The sequence below is a fragment of the Schistocerca gregaria genome, chromosome 4 (genome assembly GCF_023897955.1).
Source record: "Schistocerca gregaria isolate iqSchGreg1 chromosome 4, iqSchGreg1.2, whole genome shotgun sequence".
Classification (NCBI taxonomy): Eukaryota; Metazoa; Arthropoda; class Insecta; order Orthoptera; family Acrididae; genus Schistocerca; species Schistocerca gregaria.
In genome coordinates, this window is record NC_064923.1 from 325,960,677 (window position 1) to 325,985,580 (window position 24,904).

A 24,904-nucleotide genomic window follows, 5' to 3' on the forward strand; every position below is an offset into this window, starting at 1 on the left:
TACAATAAGTTGTTTACTGATTTCTATTCACATAATTTCACAAAGCATTTGTTGTTCTTAATGTAAGTATGGTACTCTTCCAATGTGTAGAAAGGGTGTATTACTAAAAATTTCTTAAGCTGATGTTTCAGTTTAACTGTAGGAAGAGCCATGACTGCACTAGGCAGTGCATTAGCTAATTTTATACCTGCATACTGAGGCCCATTTTCGTAAAGTGCTGTTCTTTGGCTGCCAATGTAAAATCTTTCTTTATTTCTAGTATTGTACTGGTGGAAATCTGAATAAGTGTTCAATGGCAACATACAATTAATTGTTGCAATCAGCAATTATCATATCTAGATCTGCATTTAATATAACATGCAGCACATTTCACGAGTGAATTTTTTAAGACTGTCGTACTTGCATGTTCATGTACACTACGTGAATGTAGACTTTCCCAGCCTCTACTGCTGATGAAATCTTCTTGGGTTTCCATCCAGATTGCTGCATCTAAATTCCGCTGTTTCTCTGAGTATCACTCTCATCAAAGCATTGCAGAATTTCAGTGCGGCCATGTGGAAGGAAGTCTGAGAAGATTAAAAGAACACCGTCTGGAGGGAGGGGGAAGGGGAGGGGAGTGGGCTGAAACACCCAGGAGACATGGTCAAGTGTTAATGTAACTTTGTTCACGACACGCCATCATCAAGTATGTAAATGATCTGAGTTGCCATTCTCTGCAACAGGTAGAACGGCCACAGATGTGTGTTAGTTGGTAATGTCAGTGTTGTTACCAGGCACAATGGTGAATGCAATGTGGTGAACAGTATCAAATACTGAGCAATCATTGCAAAGGACCAAAGATGCCACATACTTGTGTGAGATAGCGTTTTGGTTTCTTAACTTGCATCAGTGTTGACAACTGAAGATCTTAAGAGTAATGCCAACAGCCAATACATCAAGTGTCCACATAAGCTTCAACAATTATGTTTCATCAGTCTCATCTGACACAATGTTTGCAACCCTCAGCAACACATTGCACTGAATCAGAATGAGATAGTTTGCAGAAACGAAAGTAATACAGTGTGTGTAAAAACATAATTCGATAAAAAGTACTTTCCAGTAATGAATAATGAGAGATTATCTATCACCATTGCTTACCTGCAGAAGATCACCACTTAGCTCGTCATCTGTACTCCTAGCTAGTTCCTCTTCAGTGGCAGGTGGTGGACTCTGAGGTAGTGGTGGAGGTACCTGGCAGACAAGGAGGGAAAAAAATTGGAAATGCTAGGCTACATCAGAATCACTGAAATTGACAGTTTTGTTGAACAATTTATGGAGAAGTAAACATAAAATTGCACTTGTTGTTGTTGTGGTCTTCAGTCATGAGACTGGTTTGATGCAGCTCTCCATGCTACTCTATCCTGTGCAAGCTTCTTCATCTCCCAGTACTTACTGCAACCTACATCCTTCTGAATCTGCTTAGTGTATTCATCTCTTGGTCTCCCTCTACGATTTTTACCCTTCATGCTGCCCTCCAATGCTAAATTTGTGATCCCTTGATGCCTCAAAACGTGTCCTACCAACCGGTCCCTTCTTTTTGTCAAGTTGTGCCACAAACTCCTCTTCTCCCCAATTCTACTCAATACCTCCTCATTAGTTATGTGATCTACCCATCTAATCTTCAGCATTCTTCTGTAGCACCACATTTCGAAAGCTTCTATTCTCTTCTTGTCCAAACTATTTATCATCCATGTTTCACTTCCATACATGGCTACACTCCATACAAATACTTTCAGAAAGGACTTCCTGACACTTAAATCTATACTCGATGTTAACAATTTCTCTTCTTCAGAAATGCTTTCCTTGCCATTGCCAATCTACATTTTATATTGTCTCTACTTTGACCATCATCAGTTATTTTGCTCCCCAAATAGCAAAACTCCTTTACTACTTTAAGTGTCTCATTTCCTAATCTAATTCCCTCAGCATCACCCGGCTTAATTTGACTACATTTCATTATCCTCATTTTGCTTTTGTTGATGTTCATCTTATATCCTCCTTTCAAGGCACTGTCCATTCTGTTCAACTGCTCTTCCAAGTCCTTTGCTGTCTCCGAGAGAATTACAATGTCATCAGCGAACCTCAAAGTTTTAATTTCTTCTCCCTGGATTTTAATACCTACTCCGAATTTGTCTTTTGTTTCCTTTACTGCTTGCTCAATATACAGATTGAATAACATCGGGGACAGGCTATAACCCTGTCTCATTCCCTTCCCAACCACTGCTTCCCTTTCATGTCCCTCGACTCTTATAACTGGCATCTGGTTTCTGTACAAATTGTAAATAGCCTTTCGCTCCCTGTATTTTACCCCTGCCACCTTTAGAATTTGAAAGAGAGTATTCCAGTCAACATTGTCAAAAGTTTTCTCTAAGTCTACAAATGCTAGAAATGTAGGTTTGCCTTTTCTTAATCTTTCTTCTAAGATAAGTCATAAGGTTAGTATTGCCTCATGTGTTCCAACATTTCTACGGAATCCAAACTGATCTTCCCCAAGGTCCGCTTTTACCAGTTTTTCCATTCGTCTGTAAAGAATTCGCATTAGTATTTTGCAGCTGTGGCTTATTAAACTGATAGTTCGGTAATTTTCATATCTGTCAACACCTGCTTTCTTTGGGATTAGAATTATTATATTCTTCTTGAATGCTGTAAAATTGGATAAGTCAAAACAGTGGGTGAAGTTGAAATATTTTGTCAAGAATTCAGTCTTTTCTTTTAGATTGGCAAGCCTGTGAGGTTGTTTATATGGTAAATGTGCACCGTAAATTCTGTTTAGTCACCAAAGAACTCGAAATACTTGGAATATTGTTAATTTGTCATAGGCCCTAGTTAAGTTGGTTTAAAAACTTATTGAAATCATGGAATGTGACGTCATGAAAAAATAACAGTGTTGAAACTTCTTTTGTGAGGGTAATGTACAACATACATGTGGCTGAAACAATGGTCAAATATACTTTCATTAATGATAAAGCAAATGATTGCTTTCGTATTTTACTTTATGTATATGTTGATTTTACATGATATTTTCATTTTAATGGGTCCGGTGTGTAGTAACTTGAAAAAATATTTGAAGTCCACAAAAGCATGTAACATTTTTTATTTCCACCTGAAGATCATGCAATATGTAATTCTTTTTAGTGAAATATGTATTTTTGAAATTTCATACAAGTGTGAACCTATCACAATTCTACTTTCGTATTCAGGGAATTAGTAATTTATAATGTGAAGTGACGTGTATAATTTTTTAAAAAACTTTTAAGAAGTATTTTTTTTGTTGCATTAAAATTTAAATTTTAAAAACAGTTTTCATCTCAAGCCCATATTATGTTGTTTATCACAGCAAAGTTCATGAAAATGCTGCAAAATGACATCTCCCATCACTTTAGCATAACTGGGAGAGTCACTACTGTGATTCGAAATTATGCCAGTGTAGCATTTTTTGACAGTGTCGCATTGCTGTATTTTCAGAATGGGTCGATGTATTGAAATAAATTGGGTTATTTTTCCTAGTCTATATGTAAGCTGACTCTGTGTCAAATTTCATCAAAATCTGACATAGTGAGTTAAAACTCATATGAAAGTTTTGTTGATTTGACACAGAATGTCCCTGCAATCTTTTTTAGATATTTCTATTTATTTCTGTTAATCTTACTTTGCAAGGGTCCAAGAACTTGACGAGCAACAAGTTGTTGAACCAGGAAGTTGGAAACTCCCCCGTTCTCAAGCCAAGTATATTTTTTATGGATTCTTTCTCAGTCAGACATTTTCCTTTTTTGTCAGCACGTTTCTATTATGATTCCACTTTGAATCACTCAAGATGGGTGCTCCTAGATTTTTTTTTCCAATATTGTCATCAGTAATGGTTGAAAGGGTACAATCGTGTCCATCAGATTCACATTCATTGGCTTTGCCAATTCACAACCAAATTGTCACCTACCAACACAACATAGACCTCAGGCTGCACTACAGATCAGTCTGTCACCACAACCAAGATTTCGGGGGACGGGGTGCTAGGGTCCAGTGCATAACTTTAGCCGACAGCTCTTCTGCTGAATGCTGCTGTTCATACCAGTTCTCATTTGTGTGTTGAAAAGTGAACACAACAAATCGTGAGTTGGCTTTGGCTAGCTTATTAGATCGTTTATTAGAATTTCCTATGCTTTATAAATGAATAGGGCTGGTATTTTGTGCTGTTGGGTCCCAAGTTAACCATATCCTCGGAAATTGCCGTAAATTAGGAAGCGAGACCCACATGCTATAGATTGTTGCAACAACGAACACAGACCTCGGGCTACGTTATATATCAGTATGTTACAACAATCGTTTTCTTTTGTTGGTATTCGATGGCTTCACCAGTTCGCAACTAATTAATCACGTTCTAACTTAACCTAGAATTCGGACTACACTAAAGATCAATCTGTGGCTACAATCATTTTTGGTGTTCACGTTTGTTGGCTTCGCCGACTCTCAAATAAATCATCGCATTCCAATATAACTTAGACTTCAGCTGCAACGAACTAAATCAGCACAATCAGTTTTTTAGGGGGCAGAACCACATATTAGGCGACAATGATAACTTTAAATGTGATAGGTGCTCGTTTCAGTCACAGCGATTTAAGCTGCGCTATAAAGAGCCAATCCAAACACAATCATAGAAAACTCGAAAAGAAAAGGAATATACGAAAATCAGTAAACAACCTTAAAACCCAAATAGCCAGATCAATAGCAAAGTAAATCTCGCGCTATCCATAGTGGGACCAAAATTAACTCGAATCTTCCGCCGAAAGAAACCTTTAGAGTCGGCGATTCTCTTGGGCTACCATACACCACGGTGAATATTATCACCCGAATGACTATGACCAACGATGACAAATTGTAAACAGGAGCATTCAACGGAAGAGTCGCGCACGCAGTGGTGTGCGCTTCACCGACAATGGCTTAACATATGGATCTTTCGCCTATTTCGCGCAATAAGTCAGACTTTTGTTCTTGAGGACCATCTGCATGTTCCTGCTCCAAGCGTCGCTCCTCTACAGTTCTTCCTGCATTTCGATATCAAACCTCGTTTACACGACACTGGGTTCCACGCAACCAAGGCAGTTAGGATATTCGCGTCCACACAATGCCTTTTTTGTATTCAACTTTCCGCATGCGCATAAATTTACAATAGCGCAGCTACACATGCGCACTTGTGCATGCGTAATTTCCTGGAAATGGAGGCCGAGCGTAAAAAATCCATTGCTACTAACTGCGGAGGGAATCTTGGCGCTCTTAAGTAAGCGACGGGCAGGTGGGGTCCATATTTATTTGTGTGTTGAGGTTATGCTGTAAAGCGATTAATGTGCAATAATGCCCGTTGACTCACAAAGGAAGCACGCTTAAGTTTATAGATGATCAGAGACAAAGAAAAAAGTCAAGTGTAATGCTGTTTCTGAAGAGTATTAGAATAAAAATTCGAGATGAGTTGACCTGAGCGGCACTTACTAGATAAAAAATCTTTGTTTACATTTCTGTAAACAATAAGGTACCTTAAGTTTCTTAGTAGGAAACAGAAGAGTAACACAAAAATTTATTAAAACTGTGGACGAATGGTCACGCCCTCTACCAAATGAATCAACCAACCAATAAATTCAACACAAGCTTCCAAGCAAAGACGAAGATTCATAGCAGCTTGCTTGCGCAATGAGGCAACGTGTGGAAACAAGAACACTCATGCGTACACGCTTTCTTTCCACAAATTTTTGTGCAAGGTCTTTTATTCCCGTGCGACTGCGGTTGCGCACGACGAAAGTGCCATCGTGTGGACATAACAGGATCCTTCTTGCATGTAACTGCGCCATCAGACCACTGCGCATACACGGCGCGCGTTTTCGGAACTCGTTGGTTGAAATCTACACGCAACTACATTTATATTCGAACAGCGTCGCGGAGATCTTCGTGTTATCCACCAGGTACATCATAAAACAGACGGGTATAGCGGACAGAGTTAAGGATATTGGATTTAAAAGAGATAAGAAGAAAATGTCTTTATCCGAGCTGAGATATTAACACATTCAGATATTGACACAGTTTTGCCACCTCCATTACCTAATTTTTAAATATTATTTTTAATTACTCCTTATAAAACGACACGTTGAAATACTTAAATTTTTTTCCCGTATATACTTTTGCAAAATTTCTTCTAGCCCTATTGGGTTTTGCAAAAGATACCAGTACTGTTCTCTTCGATACAGGGTGACTTGGCAGTTTTGCTTGCACGGGCGCACCTATGCAGTGAAATCGGACGTGGGATAACGAAACTGTAGAGATTTGTTTACCCATGTAAGAGACCGACTAAAACAAACACATCAAGGCATTCGATAAATTACTTACACAGATTTCGCATGTGCAATAAAACCTGTGTGTGTGTGTGTGTGTGTGTGTGTGTGTGTGTGTGTGTGTGTGTGTGTGTGTGTGTGTGTGCGTGTGTAATGTTCAGGTATATCTGAATGCATAAGATAAAAAAAAAAAACATGTAGCACTACGAAGTCAAAAACGATGCATCAAAGTTGTTACTGTAATGTAGTGTCGTGAGCAAGGACGTTCGGATCCAATCTCCTTCACAGTGAGTCTTGCGTGTAGAAATCGAACATAGTAACGGTCGTGCGATTGAACAAATGGTGGATTTAAAGTAAATGGAAAACGTGAAAGAAATGTAACCTTCTGCCACGAAACAGACTGTAATTTACAAAGTTAACAATATTCAAAACAGTTATCAGAAGGTGTAGTATTGGAGGGGCACAAAATTTAATTCTGTTATTTCTTTCAATTGAGAGAAACTTTGAAGTTGTTTGTATAATTGTTCGTCATAGTTGCGTTAAGGCATATATTTAACAGTGACTAGCTTCGAATGCTTGCGTTCATTTTCAAAGCACTGCATACATCAGATCGTACAACATCAAAGTATAAAATACCAAACGTTAAAATACAGGAAGAGTTTTCCAGCCTTCTGTGTGCACCAATAGCAGTAGAGGGGCCCAGACAAGACTAGGCAGCCGCCCAGGGCGGCAGTATTTTAGGGGCGGCAAAGGGCAGAAAAAAATTAACTTCAAATCAAACAGCGAAAAAACTGAGCAAAAGAGGACAAAAAATGAAAAAAATGGAAAAATTTAAACATGGGATTGTTTTCAGAAGCATACGGAACAGCTACTTATAAGTCTTTACTTTGACAGAAGTTTACGAACGGAATAACACCACGATTATACAAATGACCTAGTTTGATGCTTCGGCATCAGTATAGCATAATTGTTAAATTCAAGGAAAATTCATTCGCCCCATAAAAAATTCCAGTCCTGTTTTAGTCCATTTTCTTGCAATTATTTTGGGAACTTTCTAAATTGAGGATAAAAAAATAAGAAATGGAGGGCATTTGTTGTCTTCAATTAGTTTTAAAGGAATTGAGGGCAAAGCATGAATGTGGAAGACTGTCCACAGAAAATGAGGACGTCTGATGTTTAAAAGTATAAAAGGAGATCTACATTGTTGTGCCGTTCGATATTTGTAATGGTGGATGGGAAGGATATTGGAGAGAGCGACAGTACTAAAAAACAGCGGTAGTCATTTTTCAATTCTCGCATAGGGCGGCAAAGCACCTACCCGTGCTTTACAACGGCGATATATATCTGTACCTCTAATATTTGACTGCATTACAATTGCAGTGGAACAGTTTACTAGTATTTCGAATGTTCCACTGGAATTATGTTGCAGTCATATATGATAAAAGCAAGTTATGTCATAACCGATGTATTGCAAAATGGTTCAAATGGCTCTAAGCGACTTAACATCTAAGGTCATCAGTCCCCTAGACTTAGAACTACTTAAACCTAAATAATCTAAGGACATCACACACATCCATGCTCGATGCGGGATTCGAACCTGCGACCGTAGCAACAGCGCGGTTCCGGACTGACGTGCCTAGAACCGCTCGGCCACATCGGCCGGCGATGTATTGCACTACTGTACATACAGAATTCTGGAAAACTATTTATGTATTTTAACTTTGTATTTTATATTTTTATTAAGACAATCCCCCATCCTGCAGGTTAGCCGAGGGCCTTCCTGATACATTTAAACACCATTAATCCAAAATCCAATTTACTATGGAGAGGGAGAGTAATGGGCAATTGAATTTCCTGTCTGTGATTAAACGACGGGACGGGACGTTGGCCGATAAGGTGTATAGAAAGGCCACACATACTGATCGTTATCTGCATTAAAGACTCAAACCACCACCCTAGACAAAAAAGAGGTGTAATGTAAACCTTAGTAGACAGGGCAAACAAAATTTGTGAACCTGTTTATTTAAAAGATGAGATTCAACATCTACGGTCAACTTTCGTGAAGAATGGCTATTCCAGCAAGCATATAGATCGAGCACTTCGCTCTAGGCAGAGAATCAGGAGTAACGATTAACAATAGTTGCCCAACGGCAAGGTTTTTCTTACGTTCATTAGTAAGGTCACAGATCGCATTGGGAAAGTTTTAAGCAAGTATGGGGTGGAAACTATTTTCATACCCACCAGGAAAATAAAAGAATATTTCAGATCGGCAAAGGATGCACGACACCCTTTGGCCCGCATCTCATGGTCGTGCCGTAGCGTTCTCGCTTCCCGTGCCCGGGTTCCCGGGTTCGATTCCCGGCGGGGTCAGGGATTTTCTCTGCCTCGTGATGGCTGGGTGTTGTGTGTTGTCCTTAGGTTAGTTAGGTTTAAGTAGTTCTAAGTTCTAGGGGACTGATGACCATAGATGTTAAGTCCCATAGTGCTCAGAGCCATTTGAACCATTTTGAACACCCTTTGGTTACACAGGGGAGGGGGGGGGGGGGTAAATAAAATTCCTTGTAGTTGTGGACAGGTTTATATCGGTACCACAAAGAGAGGTGTGAACACCCGTCTTGTTGAACATAAGAGGAATTTCCGCTTGGGTCACACGGATAAATCAGCTGTAGCTGAACATGTTTACCAGGAAGGTGACCAAGAAATAAATTTCAGCGAGACGAGCGTCATATCTAAAACCTCGCATTATTATGCGCGTGTATAGAGGGAGATTGATAAACACCGTAATAATTTTAACAGAAAAGACGAAGGTGTTAAACTGGATAAAATTTGGATGTCAGCGTTACACCGCAAGCGTGACGATCGAGTACTTTCAGTCGACAATATTGGCATTACCAGAGACAAGTCTCACAGACGACGCCACGTGATGGACAGTGGCGCCCTCTGTACTGCCTACAATAACCAGCGTTTCCTCGAGTTCTCTTCGTCGTTCACCGCTTTACCTCGAAGGATATCTCCCGCAGTCTGAGACGAATAGTCAGGCGAGAGTTACACATCACCACATCCCATGCTTAGGTGGCGGGGGCAATTTGGAAATCTTCAATGGGAATACAGGTTTTTATTGTTGAATACGGTTCTACGGCAAAATCTACATATTTTTTGAAGCAGTTTCTTCGTTTCGCTGTAATCGGAGGAATAGAAATGAGTACACAATAGTAATTTACGACGTGCTACTCAATTGCCCTTGAGTATCCAATGGCATGTGGGACCCACCTCCATGCTGCGAGTGTAGGACAGGCCAGTATTTCATAACTTCTAATTGGAAATCCCACTCGCAACGTTGTATTCCTCCGAGGTGTCTAACAAGGAACTGCTCGACGCGCCATTTTGGCCGTGCCTCTAAGCAAACGCTACACTACTTTTCCAATTAGAGTAAATCTTCAAACTTACCACCGCCAACTTCAATACACTTAGCAATCCGCTTTTCAAGTGACCGTACACAGAACAAAAGCATATCTGCGGGAATGTCAGCACAGGGTTTCTGATGCGGCCGACCATGTCTTCACAGCCTGTAGACATTTGCTGATACACCTTATCTTTTACATATCCACACAGTAAAAAATTCGGCGACGTCAAAGACGTCTACCTAACGGGCCAATAAACAGGATCACCTCTATCACTCCACCGACCAGTGCAAACACGGTGTAATACCTCCCATGCTTCAATTGCACAATGCGCTGGGCAACAGTCACGCTGGAATCACTTATGTTGTCGAACGTCCAGGGCAATATCCTGCAGTAGAACAGGTAGTTCCTGTTCTAAAAACTTTCGATATTTGCGTCCGATCAACTTGCCGTTGTTAAAATACAGACCAATTATTTTGTTCCCAATGTAACGAAAAACTAATCTAATCTAATAGGACGTAGCTCGCTACACGCCCACGGTGGTGCATCGAGTAGGACGGAGTAATACAACGTTGCGAAAGCGGTTTCCAATTAAAAGTTATGAAATACTGGTCTACCCTACCCACGCAGCATGGAAGTGGAGTCACACGTGCCATTAGATATTCAAGAGCCATTAAGTGGCATTTCGTTAATTACTACTGCGTATCGATGTCTATTCCTACGACTACTGCGCCGTCTGTGGTGAAACTAAGAAATGCTTCATACAAAACGTACGTAGATTTTGGCGCAGAATTGTAATCAGCAATAAAAAACGGGGGTCCGAAAGAACAGACACCATGTAAGTATATAGTTCTGGCAACACCGGCCATGACCTCCTCCTGCGCGGGTGCACACATATTCCCAGAACTCTTACGGGACTTGGTAAGAATGTCTTCCACGAGTAATGAGTGTGTTCGGGTGGGACACTATGAATCTAGTGTGTGGGCATACAAGTTGAGAATGTGGGTCTCGCAGGAGGCATGGGGAGATAGTCCCTGCTGTCGTCTGTGCCCTCGGTGGCTCAGATGGACGCCGGCACGGTAGCTCAGCGTGTTCGGTCAGAGGGTTAGCAGCCCTCTGTAATAAAAAAAAACTGAGCTAATCGATCAACCACGAACTTAAACGGTAAACGGATGTCTTACGACGTCCACCCCGAGCACATGCAACGAATATATATATATATATATATATATATATAGAGCGTCTGCAATGTAAGCAGTGTAAGCAGGAGATCCCGGATTCGTATCCCGGTCGGGGCACAAATTTTCACCTGTTCCCGTTGATATGTATCAACGCCTGTTAGCAGATGAAGATATTAATATAATTCTAACTACGGATTTAGGATAAAGAGTAAATTGTGACACTAGTAGTCGGCTTTGGCCAGTGACGTGGTGAACATATGACAGCTATTTAATCAACGTGAAGACTTTTATGTCACATCACTGGCGATGTTTTGAAAAATACACATGACAGACACTTTTGATTACGAGAATTTAATATACCAGAAAAAATAGTTCCAGTGTAACTATCACGATCTAAAGATGGGGCTCTGGCTCTGAGCACTATGGGACTTAACATCTATGGTTATCAGTCCCCTAGAACTTATAACTAATTAAACCTAACTAACCTAAGGACAGCACACAACACCCAGCCATCACGAGGCAGAGAAAATCCTTGACCCCGCCGGGAATCGAACCCGGGAACCCGGGCGTGGGAAGGGAGGACGCTACCGCACGACCACGAGGTGCGGGCTAAAGGTGGGGCCAAAAGGATTTTTGGATACGGCGGAATTTCTCTCCTATTTTTCCTAGCAAGTACAATTGATAAGAGGCACTAAAACATCCAACAGATGATTATATTGATCAGTCACATTTCTTGGAAAGATCTTCCACCACTGTAATGAGCGCCAAGACGCACAGTACTAACTAAAAAAACTGTTTGTTGTAAATAAACTTTACTAATAGGGCTGTCGGAAAATACATAGCTCAAGTGAAGGCTGCAACAAGCAAATTCTAATGTATGTAATTTTCCGTAGCAAATCGTATAACAATTTAACAAGAACAGCTTCGACTATTTCTCGGAAAGAAATCAAATAGAGTATCGTAAAAATAGATAAACAGCTTTACCAAGAGCAGGCACGATACGCATTACGGATTAAAAATAAAGTACGTGTCGTAAATAATTCTAAGCTAGTACTGGAAAATAAACTTTATTTTCGTAACTCAAGTTTATACTGAGATCCGAAGTTACGAATCTAGATATTTATCTGTAATAAATCGAAATGGTTAGAGCAAAGGACATAAACTATCTATCCAAAAGAACACGAACCTAGTATTGTAGAAAACAGCCTTATGGCTGTATGGACAGCACGATAAGCAGTACGAATTGACTAAATATTATAATTCCCTATGAAACAGAAGAAAGAGTATTTTGTTTCTCATACAGAGCAGAGATTAAAAGTATAATTTCTCTCGAAACCAGAAAGATATAAGAAGAGGAGGTGACGGTCCAGACTTTGACTGTACATTGCTTTGAAGCCGGCTCCGCCATATCAGATTCCTGAACACATTGGCAGACTACTGCTTATGTTACTTTTTGTTCTTAATGTTTCGAGCAACTAACATGGCGCACGTCGGCTTCAAGTTTGTGATGTATGACAACTCCCCTTATTATACCTCCACTCCCGAAGCCTACGAAAATATGACAACAAAAAGCGCTATAATCAAACGGAATTCAAAATCGCGCGAGAAGAAGCGCCATTACCATTACGTCATTGGTCAAAGCCGACAGTCTCGCAAATTTTTCTTGACCCCAAATTTCTTACTTCTGTGTTTCAATTAATAATAGTAATACTACTACTACTACTACTACTAATAATAATAATAATAATAATAATAATAATAATAATAACCAAAACTGTAGACCAAAGAAGATGAAGAAACAATTGACTACAGCAGCAGTTTTATTCATCCTTAAATCGCTTTTACAAGGATATTGGAGATTTAAGAACAACAAGAATAACGTAATTCATATACAGAGTGTTTCAAAAATGACCGGTATATTTGAAACGGCAATACAAACTTAACGAGCAGCGATAGAAATACACCGTTTGTTGCAATATGCTTGGGACAACAGTACATTTTCAGGCAGACCAATTTTAGAAATTACAGTAGTTACAATTGTCAACAACAGATGGCGCTGCGGTCTGGGAAACTCTATAGTACGATATTTTCCACATATCCACCATGCGTAGCAATAATATGGCGTAGTCTCTGAATGAAATTACCCGAAACCTTTGACAACGTGTCTGGCGGAATGGCATCACATGCAGATGAGATGTACTGCTTCAGCTGTTCAATTGTTTCTGGATTCTGGCGGTACACCTGGTCTTTCAAGTGTCCCCACAAAAAGAGGTCACAGGGGTTCATATCTGGCGAATAGGGAGGCCAATCCACGCCGCCCAACGCAATCACACGATCATCGAAATATTCATTCAGGAAATTAAGGACGTCGGCCGTGCGATGTGGCCGGGCACCATCTTGCATAAACCACGAGGTGTTCGCAGTGTCGTCTAAGGCAGTTTGTACCGCCACAAATTCACGAAGAATGTCCAGATAGCGTGATGCAGTAATCGTTTCGGATCTCAAAAATGGGCCAATGATTCCTTTGGAAGAAATGGCGGCCCACACCAGTACTTTTTGAGGATGCAGGCACGATGGGACTGCAACATGGGGCTTTTCGGTTCCCCATATGCGCCAGTTCTGTTTATTGACGAAGCCGTCCAGGTAAAAATAAGCTTCGTCAGTAAATCAAATGCTGCCCTCATGCATATCGCCGTCATCAATCCTGTTCACTATATCGTTAGCGAATGTCTCTCGTGCAGCAATGGTAGCGGCGCTGAGGGGTTGCCGCGTTTGAATTTTGTATGGATAGAAGTGTAAACTCTGGCGCATGAGACGATACGTGGACGTTGACGTCATTTGGACCGCAGCTGCAACACGGCGAACGGAAACCCGAGGCCGCTGTTGGATCACCTGCTGCACTAGCTGCGCTTTGCCCTCTGTGGTTGCCGTATGCGGTCGCCCTACCTTTCCAGCACGTTCATCCGTCACGTTCCCACTCCGTTGAAATTTTTCAAACAGGTCCTTTATTGTATCGCTTTTCGGTCCTTTGGTTACATTAAACCTCCGTTGAAAACTTCGTCTTGTTGCAACAACACTGTGTTCTAGGCGGTGGAATTCCAACACCAGAAAAATCCTCTGTTCTAAGGAATAAACCATGTTGTCCACAGCACACTTGCACGTTGTGAACAGCACACGCTTACAGCAGAAAGACGACGTACAGAATGGCGCACCCACAGACTGCGTTGTCTTCTATATCTTTCACAACACTTGCAGCGCCATCTGTTGTTGACAATTGTAACTACTGTAATTTCGAAAGTTTGTCTGCCTGAAAATGTACTGTTGTCCCAAGCATATTGCAACAAACGGTGTATTTCTATCGCTGCTCGTTTAGTTTTTATTGCCGTTTCAAATATACCGGTCATTTTTGAAACACCCTGTATATCGGCATTTACAAACTTACAGGTCTAGTTTGACAAGGATGGGGCAGATAGTCGGTCGTTGCCTGGAAGTGGGGACCATCCTGGCATTTGTTTTAATTAATTTAATGAAACCACGAAAACCTAAATTAGGATATCCAGATAAAGACTGGAGCCTCCACCATCCCGAATACAAGGTAATTTCATATAAAACAGTGCTGCCACTTTAGGTTTATGCCTAATGTACAATAGTTTTCCAAAGAAGTTATTTAATTATGTAAAAGTGCTGCACTGCTGATTCATTTCTCACTCCCAGTCAGTGGACACACTACGCACACACACTATCACCAAGCAAGGTGGCGTAGTGGTTAGCACACTGGACTCGCATTCGGGAGGACGGCGGTTCAAACCGGCGTCCTCCCATCATGATTTAGGTTTTCCGTGATTTCCCAAAATCGCTTAAGGCAAATGCCGGATGGATTCTTTGAAAGGGCATGGCAGACTTCCTTCCCTACCCTTACCTAAACCGACGGGTCCGGTGACCTCGCTGATTGGTCTCCTCCCCCGAGTCAACCAACTAACACACTGTCAGGTGAGGTCAGGACCATAGCTGATATTTGAGTTATATTAAGTGTACAGCAACTTCCAATTTGCCAGCCTGAAAACTGATTCACCATCCCTCTACAATGTTGCAAGAAGACGCTCAGACTGATTATAAGCACAGGCCCAATGATGCGGTACGAACGATCCACTGGAAAGTTTGTGATGTTGCTGTATGATGTGTCAACGAACCGACAGGACCTCAAGTCAGAAGAAGTTCTCAAAAACCAACAAACCTCCTACTTCAGACAAATCAAATGCCGGAATACAATACAAGAGAAGTCACAATTGTGGAGAAAAGGGAAGTTTGGATCATTGACATGGGCATTACAGGTGGTACCGGAATCTACGAGAACCAACTTGAAAAACTTGGCATAGACAAAGACTTGAAAATCGAACTACAGCGACTCTGACGTAAAACACTGAAAGTGGTCCCAGTGGTTCTCGGCACACTGGGAGCAGTGTCAAATATCTGAACGGGTACTTGAAAACAACCAACACTAATAAAATGTCCGTTTCCCAACTACAAATTATCTGTCGATATATTAGGTAGTCTAGACGCCAAGAAAGTGTCACACTTGTGATAAAATACGAGACGAGGTACTGGCAGAAGTAAAGCTGTGAGGACCGGGCGTGAGTCGTACTTAAGTAGCTCAGTTGGTAGAGCACTTGCCCGCGAAAGGCAAAGGTCCCGAGTTCGAGTCTCGGTCCGGCACACAGTTTTAACCTGCCAGGAAGTTTCAAATACGAGAGGTGTTCGAAAGAAAAAGTGTGAAACAACAAAACTGAGGTCTTTGTTCAAAAGTATCACCAGATCATGAGGAAAGCTACCTCACTGTTTCACGAGCCGAAAGATTCCCTGTTCCCAGAATTCCTATGGTTGTGACAGAAACCAATCCTCTACCAATGTGTTGCTCAGCTCGTCGTCCGAGTAGGGGTGCTTGTTTTAATGGACCAAACACATGGAAGTCGTAGAGTGACATGTCCGAGCTGTAAGAGCAAATTGTCAAGCTGCTCCCACTTTAACTCGGCCATTAGACTTCGTGTGGAGAGGTGTGGACGTGCTTTACCGTAGAGCAGAATCACTCCCTCCGTGAGAATCCCAGGCCGTTTGCTCTCGATGTATGTATGTATGGAGATTCTCACTTTACACGTCACTGTCAATGGTTTTTATGTGTTCGAGGAATTCGGTGAGAATCGGACCTCGGACGTCGAAAAGACGATAAGCATCGCCTTCCCTGCTGAGAACACATCTTTGTATCTATTAGGGTGAGATGACGGCGTACTGCTTTTGTCCTCTAGATGTCTCACTATGCTATCTGAAAGCGGCATTTGCAAGTTTCAACCGGGTTGATTGTTACGACGTTTCGTACCTTTTCATTTGAAAACTCTGTACATGAAATCCAACATAGTGAAATCATTTGCTGTGTTTATTGTTGTAATCGACAGAACTTCGTCTGTTGACGTCAAGGTGCACCGATAAACGCACAGATTTCTTGAATCGTAAGTGTGCGTAGCACGCGTCATGTTCACCTGAGAGACGCACCTGCAGAGTTGCAACTGCGGCTTATCCAGTAAGAGTACCGTTTCCTGTCAAGCGTTGAGGGGGTGGGGGGGGGGGGGGGGTGGGGGGGGGGGTGGGGGGGGGGGGGGAGCTGGCCGGCCGTTCGCGTCGCTAGGAGCAGCCTCTTAACGCGCAGAACGACGTCAGATTAAGCCCTGTAACTACCAGCGGAGATGCCGTGCAGCCGGGATTAATAATGGTGTTCTTACGTTCGAGGCACCGTCACGTGTTCGCAGCCTTAGAAGGTCTGCAGCAGTGCCTGCAAATGGCCTTGGCAGAGAACTTTTAGCGTTTGGAAGCTGCGCATTAACAGCTACGTAAAGCGAATAATACTCCTGCAAACGCGTTCGCCACTGGCTGCAAGAGCGTCACTCTCTTCCAGCTGGAAGTCTGTTTAAAGGAGCATCCTGGACCGTAACGTATAGTTAAGTGTCGGGGCCTGTAATAGGTACCGCACTGGAGGCGTTGTAATGCCTGCGTGTTCACACGGTTCAAGACGGTTGTTGTTGTAGTCTTCAGTCTGAGGACTGGTTTGATGCAGCTCTCCACGCCACCCTATCCTGTGCGAGCCTCTAATCTCCGAATAACTACTGTGTCCTTCATGTTTCTGAATACGCTTACAGTCTTCATGTCTGGGTCTCCCTCTACGATTTTTACCGCTCACACTTCCCCCCAATACTAAATTCGTGATCCCTTGATGTGGCAGAACGTCTCCTATCAACCGATCAATTCTTTTGGTCAAATTGTCCCACAAATTTCTTGTCTCCCCAATTCTATTCAGTACTTCCTCATTAGTTGCGTGATCGACTCATCTGATCTTCAGCATTTTTCTGTAGCACGACATTTTGAAAGTTTCTATTCTCTTTTTGTCTGAACTGTTGATCGTCTATGTTTCAATACATGGCTATATGGAGACCAATACCTTCAGAAAAGACTTCCTAACCCTTAAATCTATATACTATGTAAACAAATTTCTCTTCTTCAGAAACGCTTTTCTTGCCATTGATAGTCTATATTTTATATCCCCTTTACTTTGGCCATCATCAGTTATTTTGCTGCCCAAATACCATAACACATCTACTACTTTAAGTGACTCGTATCCTAATCTGATTCCCTTAGCATCAACTGATTTAATTCCACTACACTCCATTATCCTTGTATAACTTTTGTCGATGTTCATCTTATATCCTCCTTTCAAGACACTGCCCATTCCGTTAAACTGCTCCTTCAAGTCCGTTGCTGTCTCTGACATCATTACAATGCCATCAGCAAATATCATAGTTTTTACAATGAGATTTTCACTCTGCAGCGGAGTTTCTGCTGATGTGAAACTTACTGGCAGATTAAAACAGTGTGCTCTACCACTTGCCCGCGAAAGGCAAAGGTCCCGAGTTCGAGTCTCGGTCCAGAAAACAGTTTTAATCTGCCAGGAAGTTCCACATCATAGTTTTTATTTCTTCTCTCTGAACTCTAATTCCTACTCCAATTTTTTCTTTGATTTCCTTTACTGCTTCTTCAATGTACATACTGAATAACATCGTGGATAGGCTACAACCGTGTCTCACCCTCTTTTCAACCACTGCCTCCCTTTCATGACCCTCGACTCTCGTAACTGCCGTCGTGTTTCTGTACAAGTTGTATACAACCTGTCGCTCCTTGTATTTTACTCCTGCTACCTTCAGAATTTCGAAGAGAGTATTCCAGTCAACATTGTCAAAAGCTTTCTCTAAGCCTACAAATGCTAGAAACGTAGGTTTGCCTTTCCTTAACTTATCTTCTAAGATAAGTGGTTGGGTCAGTACAGCCTTGCTAATTTCTACATCTATTACGAATACAAACGGATCTTTCCCAAGGTCAGCTTCTACCAGTTTTTCATTTATACCGTAAAGAATTCATGTTAGTACCTTGCAACCATGACTTATTCAACTAATACCTCGGTAATTTTCACACTTGTCAGCGACTGCTTTCTTTGGAACTGGAATTACTATATTCTTCTTGGAGTGTGAGGGTATTTCGCCTGTCTCGTACATCTTGCATACCAGATGGAAGAGTTTTGTCATGGATGCCTCTCCCAAGGCTCACAATAGTTCAGACGGAATTTTGTCTTCCCATGGGGCATTGTTTCGCCTTAGATCTTTCAGAGCTTTGTCAAATTCTTCTCCAAGTATCCTACTCCCATTTCAGATTCATCTACGTCCACTTCTCTTTCATTAATATTTCTTTCAAGTTCATCTCCCTTGTATAGACCCTCTTTCCACCTTTGAGCTTTTTCTTCTTTGCTTAGGACTGCTTTTCCATGTGAGATTTTGATATTCATACAGCTGCTTCTCCTTTCCCCAAAGTCATCTTTAATTTTCCTGTAGACAAAATCTATCTTTTCCCTAGTGAAATATTCTTCTAAATCCTTAATCTGTCCTCTGGCCATTAGTGCTTAGTTTTGCACTTCCTGTCAATATCATTTTCAAAATGTTTGTATTCCCATCCGCCTGCTTCATCTGCTGCATTTTTAAATTTCCTCCTTTCATCAATTGAATTCAATATCTCTCGTGCTATCGAAGGATTTCTATCAGGCCTCATTTTCTGCCTATTCGATCCTCCACTGCCTTCACTATTTCATCTCTTAAACCTACCCAATCGCCTGCTACCGCTTTCCTTTCCTCTGTCCTAGTCAACTGTTTCCTAATGTTTCCTCTGAAACTTCCAAATACCTCTGGTTTTTTCAACTTATCCAGATCCCATCTCCTTAATTTCTTACCTTTTTCCAATATCTTCAGTTTTACTTTACTACCGGTGCCTTGTTTCGCGTTAGATCTTTCAGAGCTTTGTCAAATTCTCCCAACAAATAAATTGTGGTCAGAAACCACATCTGCCCCTGGATATTTCTTGCAATTTCTTATCCAGTCCCTAAATCTCTGCCTAACTATTATATCATGAATCTCAAACTTTCCGATGTCTCCAGGCTCTTCCACGTACACAACCTACTTTTATGATTTTTAAATCAAATGTTAGCGATGATCAAATTATGGTCTGTACAAAATTCTACCAGACGGCTTCCTCTTTCATTCCTTTCCCCAGTCCATATTCACCTTTTTTTCTTCTCTTCCTCTCATACTATCAAATTCCAGTACCCCATTAAAACCAAATTTTCATCTCCCTTAATCATCAAAATAATTTCTTTCATTTTATCATACATTTCCTCAGTCTCTTCATCATTTGCAGAGCTATTTGGCATATAAACTTGTACTACTGTGGTAAGTGTGGGCTTCGTGTCTATCTTGGCTACAATAATGCGTTCACTGTGGTGTTCATAGTAGCTTACCCGCATTACTATTTTCTTATTCATGATTAAAATCGCTCCTGTATTACCCCTATTTGACTTTTATTTATAACACTGTAGTCACCTGACCAGAACTCCTATTCCTCCTGCCTCCAAACTTAACTACACTCCTGGAAATTGAAATAAGAACACCGTGAATTCATTGTCCCAGGAAGGGGAAACTTTATTGACACATTCCTGGGGTCATATACATCACATGAGCACACTGACAGAACCACAGGCACATAGACACAGGCAACAGAGCATGCACAATGTCGGCACTAGTACAGTGTATATCCACCTTTCGCAGCAATGCACGCTGCTATTCTCCCATGGAGACGATCGTAGAGATTCTGGATGTAGTCCTGTGGAACGGCTTGCCATGCCATTTCCACCTGGCGCCTCAGTTGGACCAGAGTTCGTGCTGGACGTGCAGACCGCGTGAGACGACGCTTCATCCAGTCCCAAACTTGCTCAATGGGGGACAGATCCGGAGATCTTGCTGGCCAGGGTAGTTGACTTACACCTTCTAGAGCACGTTGGGTGGCACGGGATACATGCGGACGTGCATTGTCCTGTTGGAACAGCAAGTTCCCTTGCCGGTCTAGGAATGGTAGAACGATGGGTTCGATGACGGTTTGGATGTACCGTGCACTATTCAGTGTCCCCTCGACGATCACCAGAGGTGTACGGCCAGTGTAGGAGATCGCCCCCCACACCATCATGCCGGGTGTTGGCCCTGTGTGCCTCGGTCGTATGCAGTCCTGATTGTGGCGCTCACCTGCACGGCGCCAAACACGCATACGACCATCATTGGCACCAAGGCAGAAGCGACTCTCATCGCTGAAGACGACACGTCTCCATTCGTCCCTCCATTCACGCCTGTCGCGACACCACTGGAGGCGGGCTGCACGATGTTGGGGCGTGAGCGGAAGACGGCCTAACGGTGTGCGGGACCGTAGCCCAGCTTCATGGAGACGGTTGCGAATGGTCCTCGCCGATACCCCAGGAGCAGCAGTGTCCCTAATTTGCTGGGAAGTGGCGGTGCGGTCCCCTACGGCACTGCGTAGGATCCTACGGTCTTGGCGTGCATCCGTGCGTCGCTGCGGTCCGGTCCCAGGTCGACGGGCACGTGCACCTTCCGCCGACCACTGGCGACAACATCGATGGAGACCTCACGCCCCACGTGTTGAGCAATTCGGCGGTACGTCCACCCGGCCTCCCGCATGCCCACTATACGCCCTCGCTCAAAGTCCGTCAACTGCACATACGGTTCACGTCCACGCTGTCGCGGCATGCTACCAGTGTTAAAGACTGCGATGGAGCTCCGTATGCCACGGCAAACTGGCTGACACTGATGGCGGCGGTGCACAAATGCTGCGCAGCTAGCGCCATTCGACGGCCAACACCGCGGGTTCCTGGTGTGTCCGCTGTGCCGTGCGTGTGATCATTGCTTGTACAGCCCTCTCGCAGTGTCCGGAGCAAGTATGGTGGGTCTGACACACCGGTGTCAATGTGTTCTTTTTTCCATTTCCAGGAGTGTATTTACACTACATCTAACTCAGAGGCATGGCTGTAGAAACTCGTGTAGGAAACTCCCGTATCTTTTGTGGAGTATGATGTTGCCATGCCCGTGTTGCTCAGAATGTTGCAATGTTTCTTTGGACGTGCCATTAGAAAATGCATGAAATGTATTCGCAGTTGCGAATATGGACAATCATCAGCTGTGTAATGGAATGACGACAGTGAAAATTTGTGCCGGACCGGGATTCGAACCCGGAATTCCCGCTTATCGAGAGGGATAACCTTACCATTTTTTTTAAATCTCGTTTTGTTCGTTATTGGTCGTTGCAATTGTTCGGAGCAGACGTCCCATGACACTCGTCCTAGTTCGTCGTTGATCCAGTCACTCAGTTTTTTATTACAGAGGGCACCTAACCCTCTGACCGAACGCGCTGAGCTACCGCACCGGCGACAGAGGGAGACATTTTAACTGAAAGTCGCTTACACGGTGTCGCCTGATAAATATGGTATTGCAGTGCCTGTGTTGTTCACACTTTTATCTGCCGACACCGGGCAAGTGCCTTTCAATTAAAGTGTCTCCCCTGCACAGGAATGTACATAATACAAGTGGAAGTTGTAGACATATGGTTGACGACATATAGAAGTTTGGGACTTGCTGTCAGTAGTGCTCGGATAGGCTAATATCAGTTTGACCGCACGGGATAAGCGGGAAAGCCGGGTTCGAGACCCGAACCAGCATAAATTTTCAACGTCGTCATTCCGTTATATAGCTGATGGTCGTCCATATTCGTAACTGTGAATACATTTCATGCATTTATGGAGGGGTTTGAATCTAGCACTGAGCTTTGGGAATGAATCATCATGCGGAAAAAGAGCAGCTAATAGCTCAGTACGTCGTTGAAGTCGACGTTACCGACGGCAGTCATCTAGTTCAGGTGTAGAGGCTGTTGAAATCGCCCGCAGGGACTTCTCTCTTATCGCTAATCTGAAGGTGAGGTCGACATCAAGTTAACTAGTTTGCTTGATTCCATTCCTCACTAATATGTGGCTTACAGCCTCTCATTTCTTCCCAGCAGATCTTTAGATAGCTTACGATACTGGCAACTGCTTCACTTTTCATGAAGTTCGTTGCTAAGAAATTAAGTTAATGTTTTTCGAAAGCTATTAAAGGAAAACTTTTTTTTTAAGCACAACTAGTTTCATTTTGTATCAAAACTTTTGCCTTGAAAATTTATATTCTTTTGGATGCTTTCGAACCAATTATCAAAGCGTCCGCCCCCCCTCCCCCCCCCCCCCCCTTCGATCTTGGTACTCACAAATATGGTTTTTGAAGATATCAATGGGTTATAAAGTTCAGTGTCCACCGATTTTTTGTTTGACATAAGAGATGAAAAAAAGTCGTCAGGTGAATACGGGCGTTGAGGCATCGATCCGCTATCCTTCCTGGTGAGAGTGGGAAAGCTTATCTCCGAGGTAAATTAATGTTAACTTCAGAGTGATGACTTTTTAATTACGTTCGGGAACTTGGGCATCGACGTGATGACATTTTACCGGTTCAGTGCAACCACATTTTACGCATCTTCACATTCCATGGAACACTTAAAAACAATTTTTCAGTAGTTTTTTTAGATGCATTTGTACAGTGTGGTAGTACACGCCATTTGTAACCCATTTTCCGAAACGTAAATTCCAAAACAAGACACCACTGTGAATTAGCTTTATGGCAGAAGGAGCAGCCAGGTAGCCAATGACTCACAGGCGTCACATGACTCGAATGGAGGGTTTTAGTGGGCTTTCAAATTATTTGAATTTTATTTTCATTTCTATAACAGAATACTAAAATTCAAGAGAAAAAAGCTTAAAATGAAATAATTAATTATTTAAAAAGATTTCGAGAAAACAGTAAATACCCTAATGCCGTCCAACTGGGAACACGGATTGAAATTTGCGAAGATTTTATGCCCCGGTATCGACGTGACCTCTGTTTACCATCCATGCCAGCTGTGCTGTGAGATTGGGTTACAGTATTACACATTCACCTATCCGTCCCCAAAATTTACAGTTTTTTGTTTTCCGTCGATACCTGTATGAATATAAATTTGTGACCAATTTGTATAACTTTCGGGGAGCGTACCCCCCTCCCCTCCCCCTTCCCCTTAGAGTATACAACCTGGCAAAGCTCGTGCATAACCACCTATGACATGATAACACACACCAACAAGCGACAAACGTCGGCAAGCCCCTGCATATCAGCAACGTTGACTGGAAATACTAGCTGCTACTAAAACTAACCAACAGGCTACAGCAGGGAAACCGACGAGCTCGCCCACTGACGCACAAACAAATCGCCAACATCACCCTACACTGTGCATCCGATATATGACCTATCGGATACAAAACGATGACGAACCTAACTGTTACAAGTTTGCTGACGACCGGCCGATGTGGTCGAGCGGTTCTAGGCGCTTCAGTCTGGAACCGCGCGACCACTACGGTCGCAGGTTCGTATCTTGCCTCGGCCATGGATGTGTGTGATGTCCTTAGGTTCTTTATATTTAAGTAGTTCTAAGTTCTAGGGGACTGATGACCTCAGATGTTAAGATGTTAAGTCCCATAGTTCTCAGAGCCATTTGATGTTTTTTTTTTTTTTTTTGACGCTGACCGAGAGATCAACACCGACACTCAGCAGTAGCTGCCGAGTAACAGCACCGCACAACGTCAAAGGTGTCGACATGCATGATACCCACTACTAACAAAGCCTACCATTGCATGACATGTCGCAAACATCCGCTACTGCTCTTACCACCCAACCTAACTATCGCAAAGGTTTTTCCCCTTGGCTCTTGCCTTGGCACTTTTTTTTTCATCTGCCCTTCAAACCGCTACCCTTCGATCGACTTTCGACGCAATCTATCTCCAGGTGTGCTCTTATTAATGGTTAACCTTAACCAGACGTACGCAAACATCGCAGTACCCACATCCTGCAACACCTCACTTTAGTGAAAAGTAACCATTATGCAGAAATGGCAGTAGACGTTTTGAGTTGCCAGTGTGGGCATCGACGGGCTCCACCTCTAGTAAAAAGTGCTCTTCAGAGCCTCTATACAAGAATACGTTCCTAATGATGCTCTACGCAGTACTGGGGGACTCGTCTCAAACGGGGACCTGGTGCCACTTCTGTGTCCCGTGTTGGGACTTGGGAGCCCCACTGCCGACAGCCCCCTCTCTGCTGACTCGTCAAGGGGAGCAGCAACAATGGTCTCCGCGTTGAGCCCTTGGTGCTCCATACGTCGTCACACTGTACGTGTGGATACTTTACTTGCTGCAAACAAACTCAGTTCCTGATTCAAAGTATGTGACATAGCTATACAGTCCTCTCTGGCGTTAGTCTCGAGGGACTTCTGAGATATTGCATGGCACTGAGTATGGTCCTCCTGAACCCGAGGACTCTATACTAGTGTAACAGTCATGGGATCTCGAACAACACAAGCAGCAGTTTGACGGAACAATAAGCCACCGTCTCGATAGCCACGGTATTGATGCATTCGACTTCCATGTGCTCGTAGA

General features: G+C 42.7%; 1 protein-coding gene across 7 annotated transcripts in view; it reads right to left on the reverse strand.

Annotated features, from left to right (window-relative positions):
* The window catches only part of LOC126365733 (multiple PDZ domain protein), a 2,074,088-nt gene that overhangs the window by 1,156,219 nt on the left and 892,965 nt on the right, over positions 1–24,904 (reverse strand). For all 7 annotated transcript variants that reach the window (XM_050008182.1, XM_050008180.1, XM_050008184.1 and 4 more), the window contains one exon: positions 1,138–1,230. In XM_050008182.1, coding sequence (XP_049864139.1) covers positions 1,138–1,230 — 93 coding nt within the window. The remainder of the gene's footprint in view (positions 1–1,137; positions 1,231–24,904) is intronic.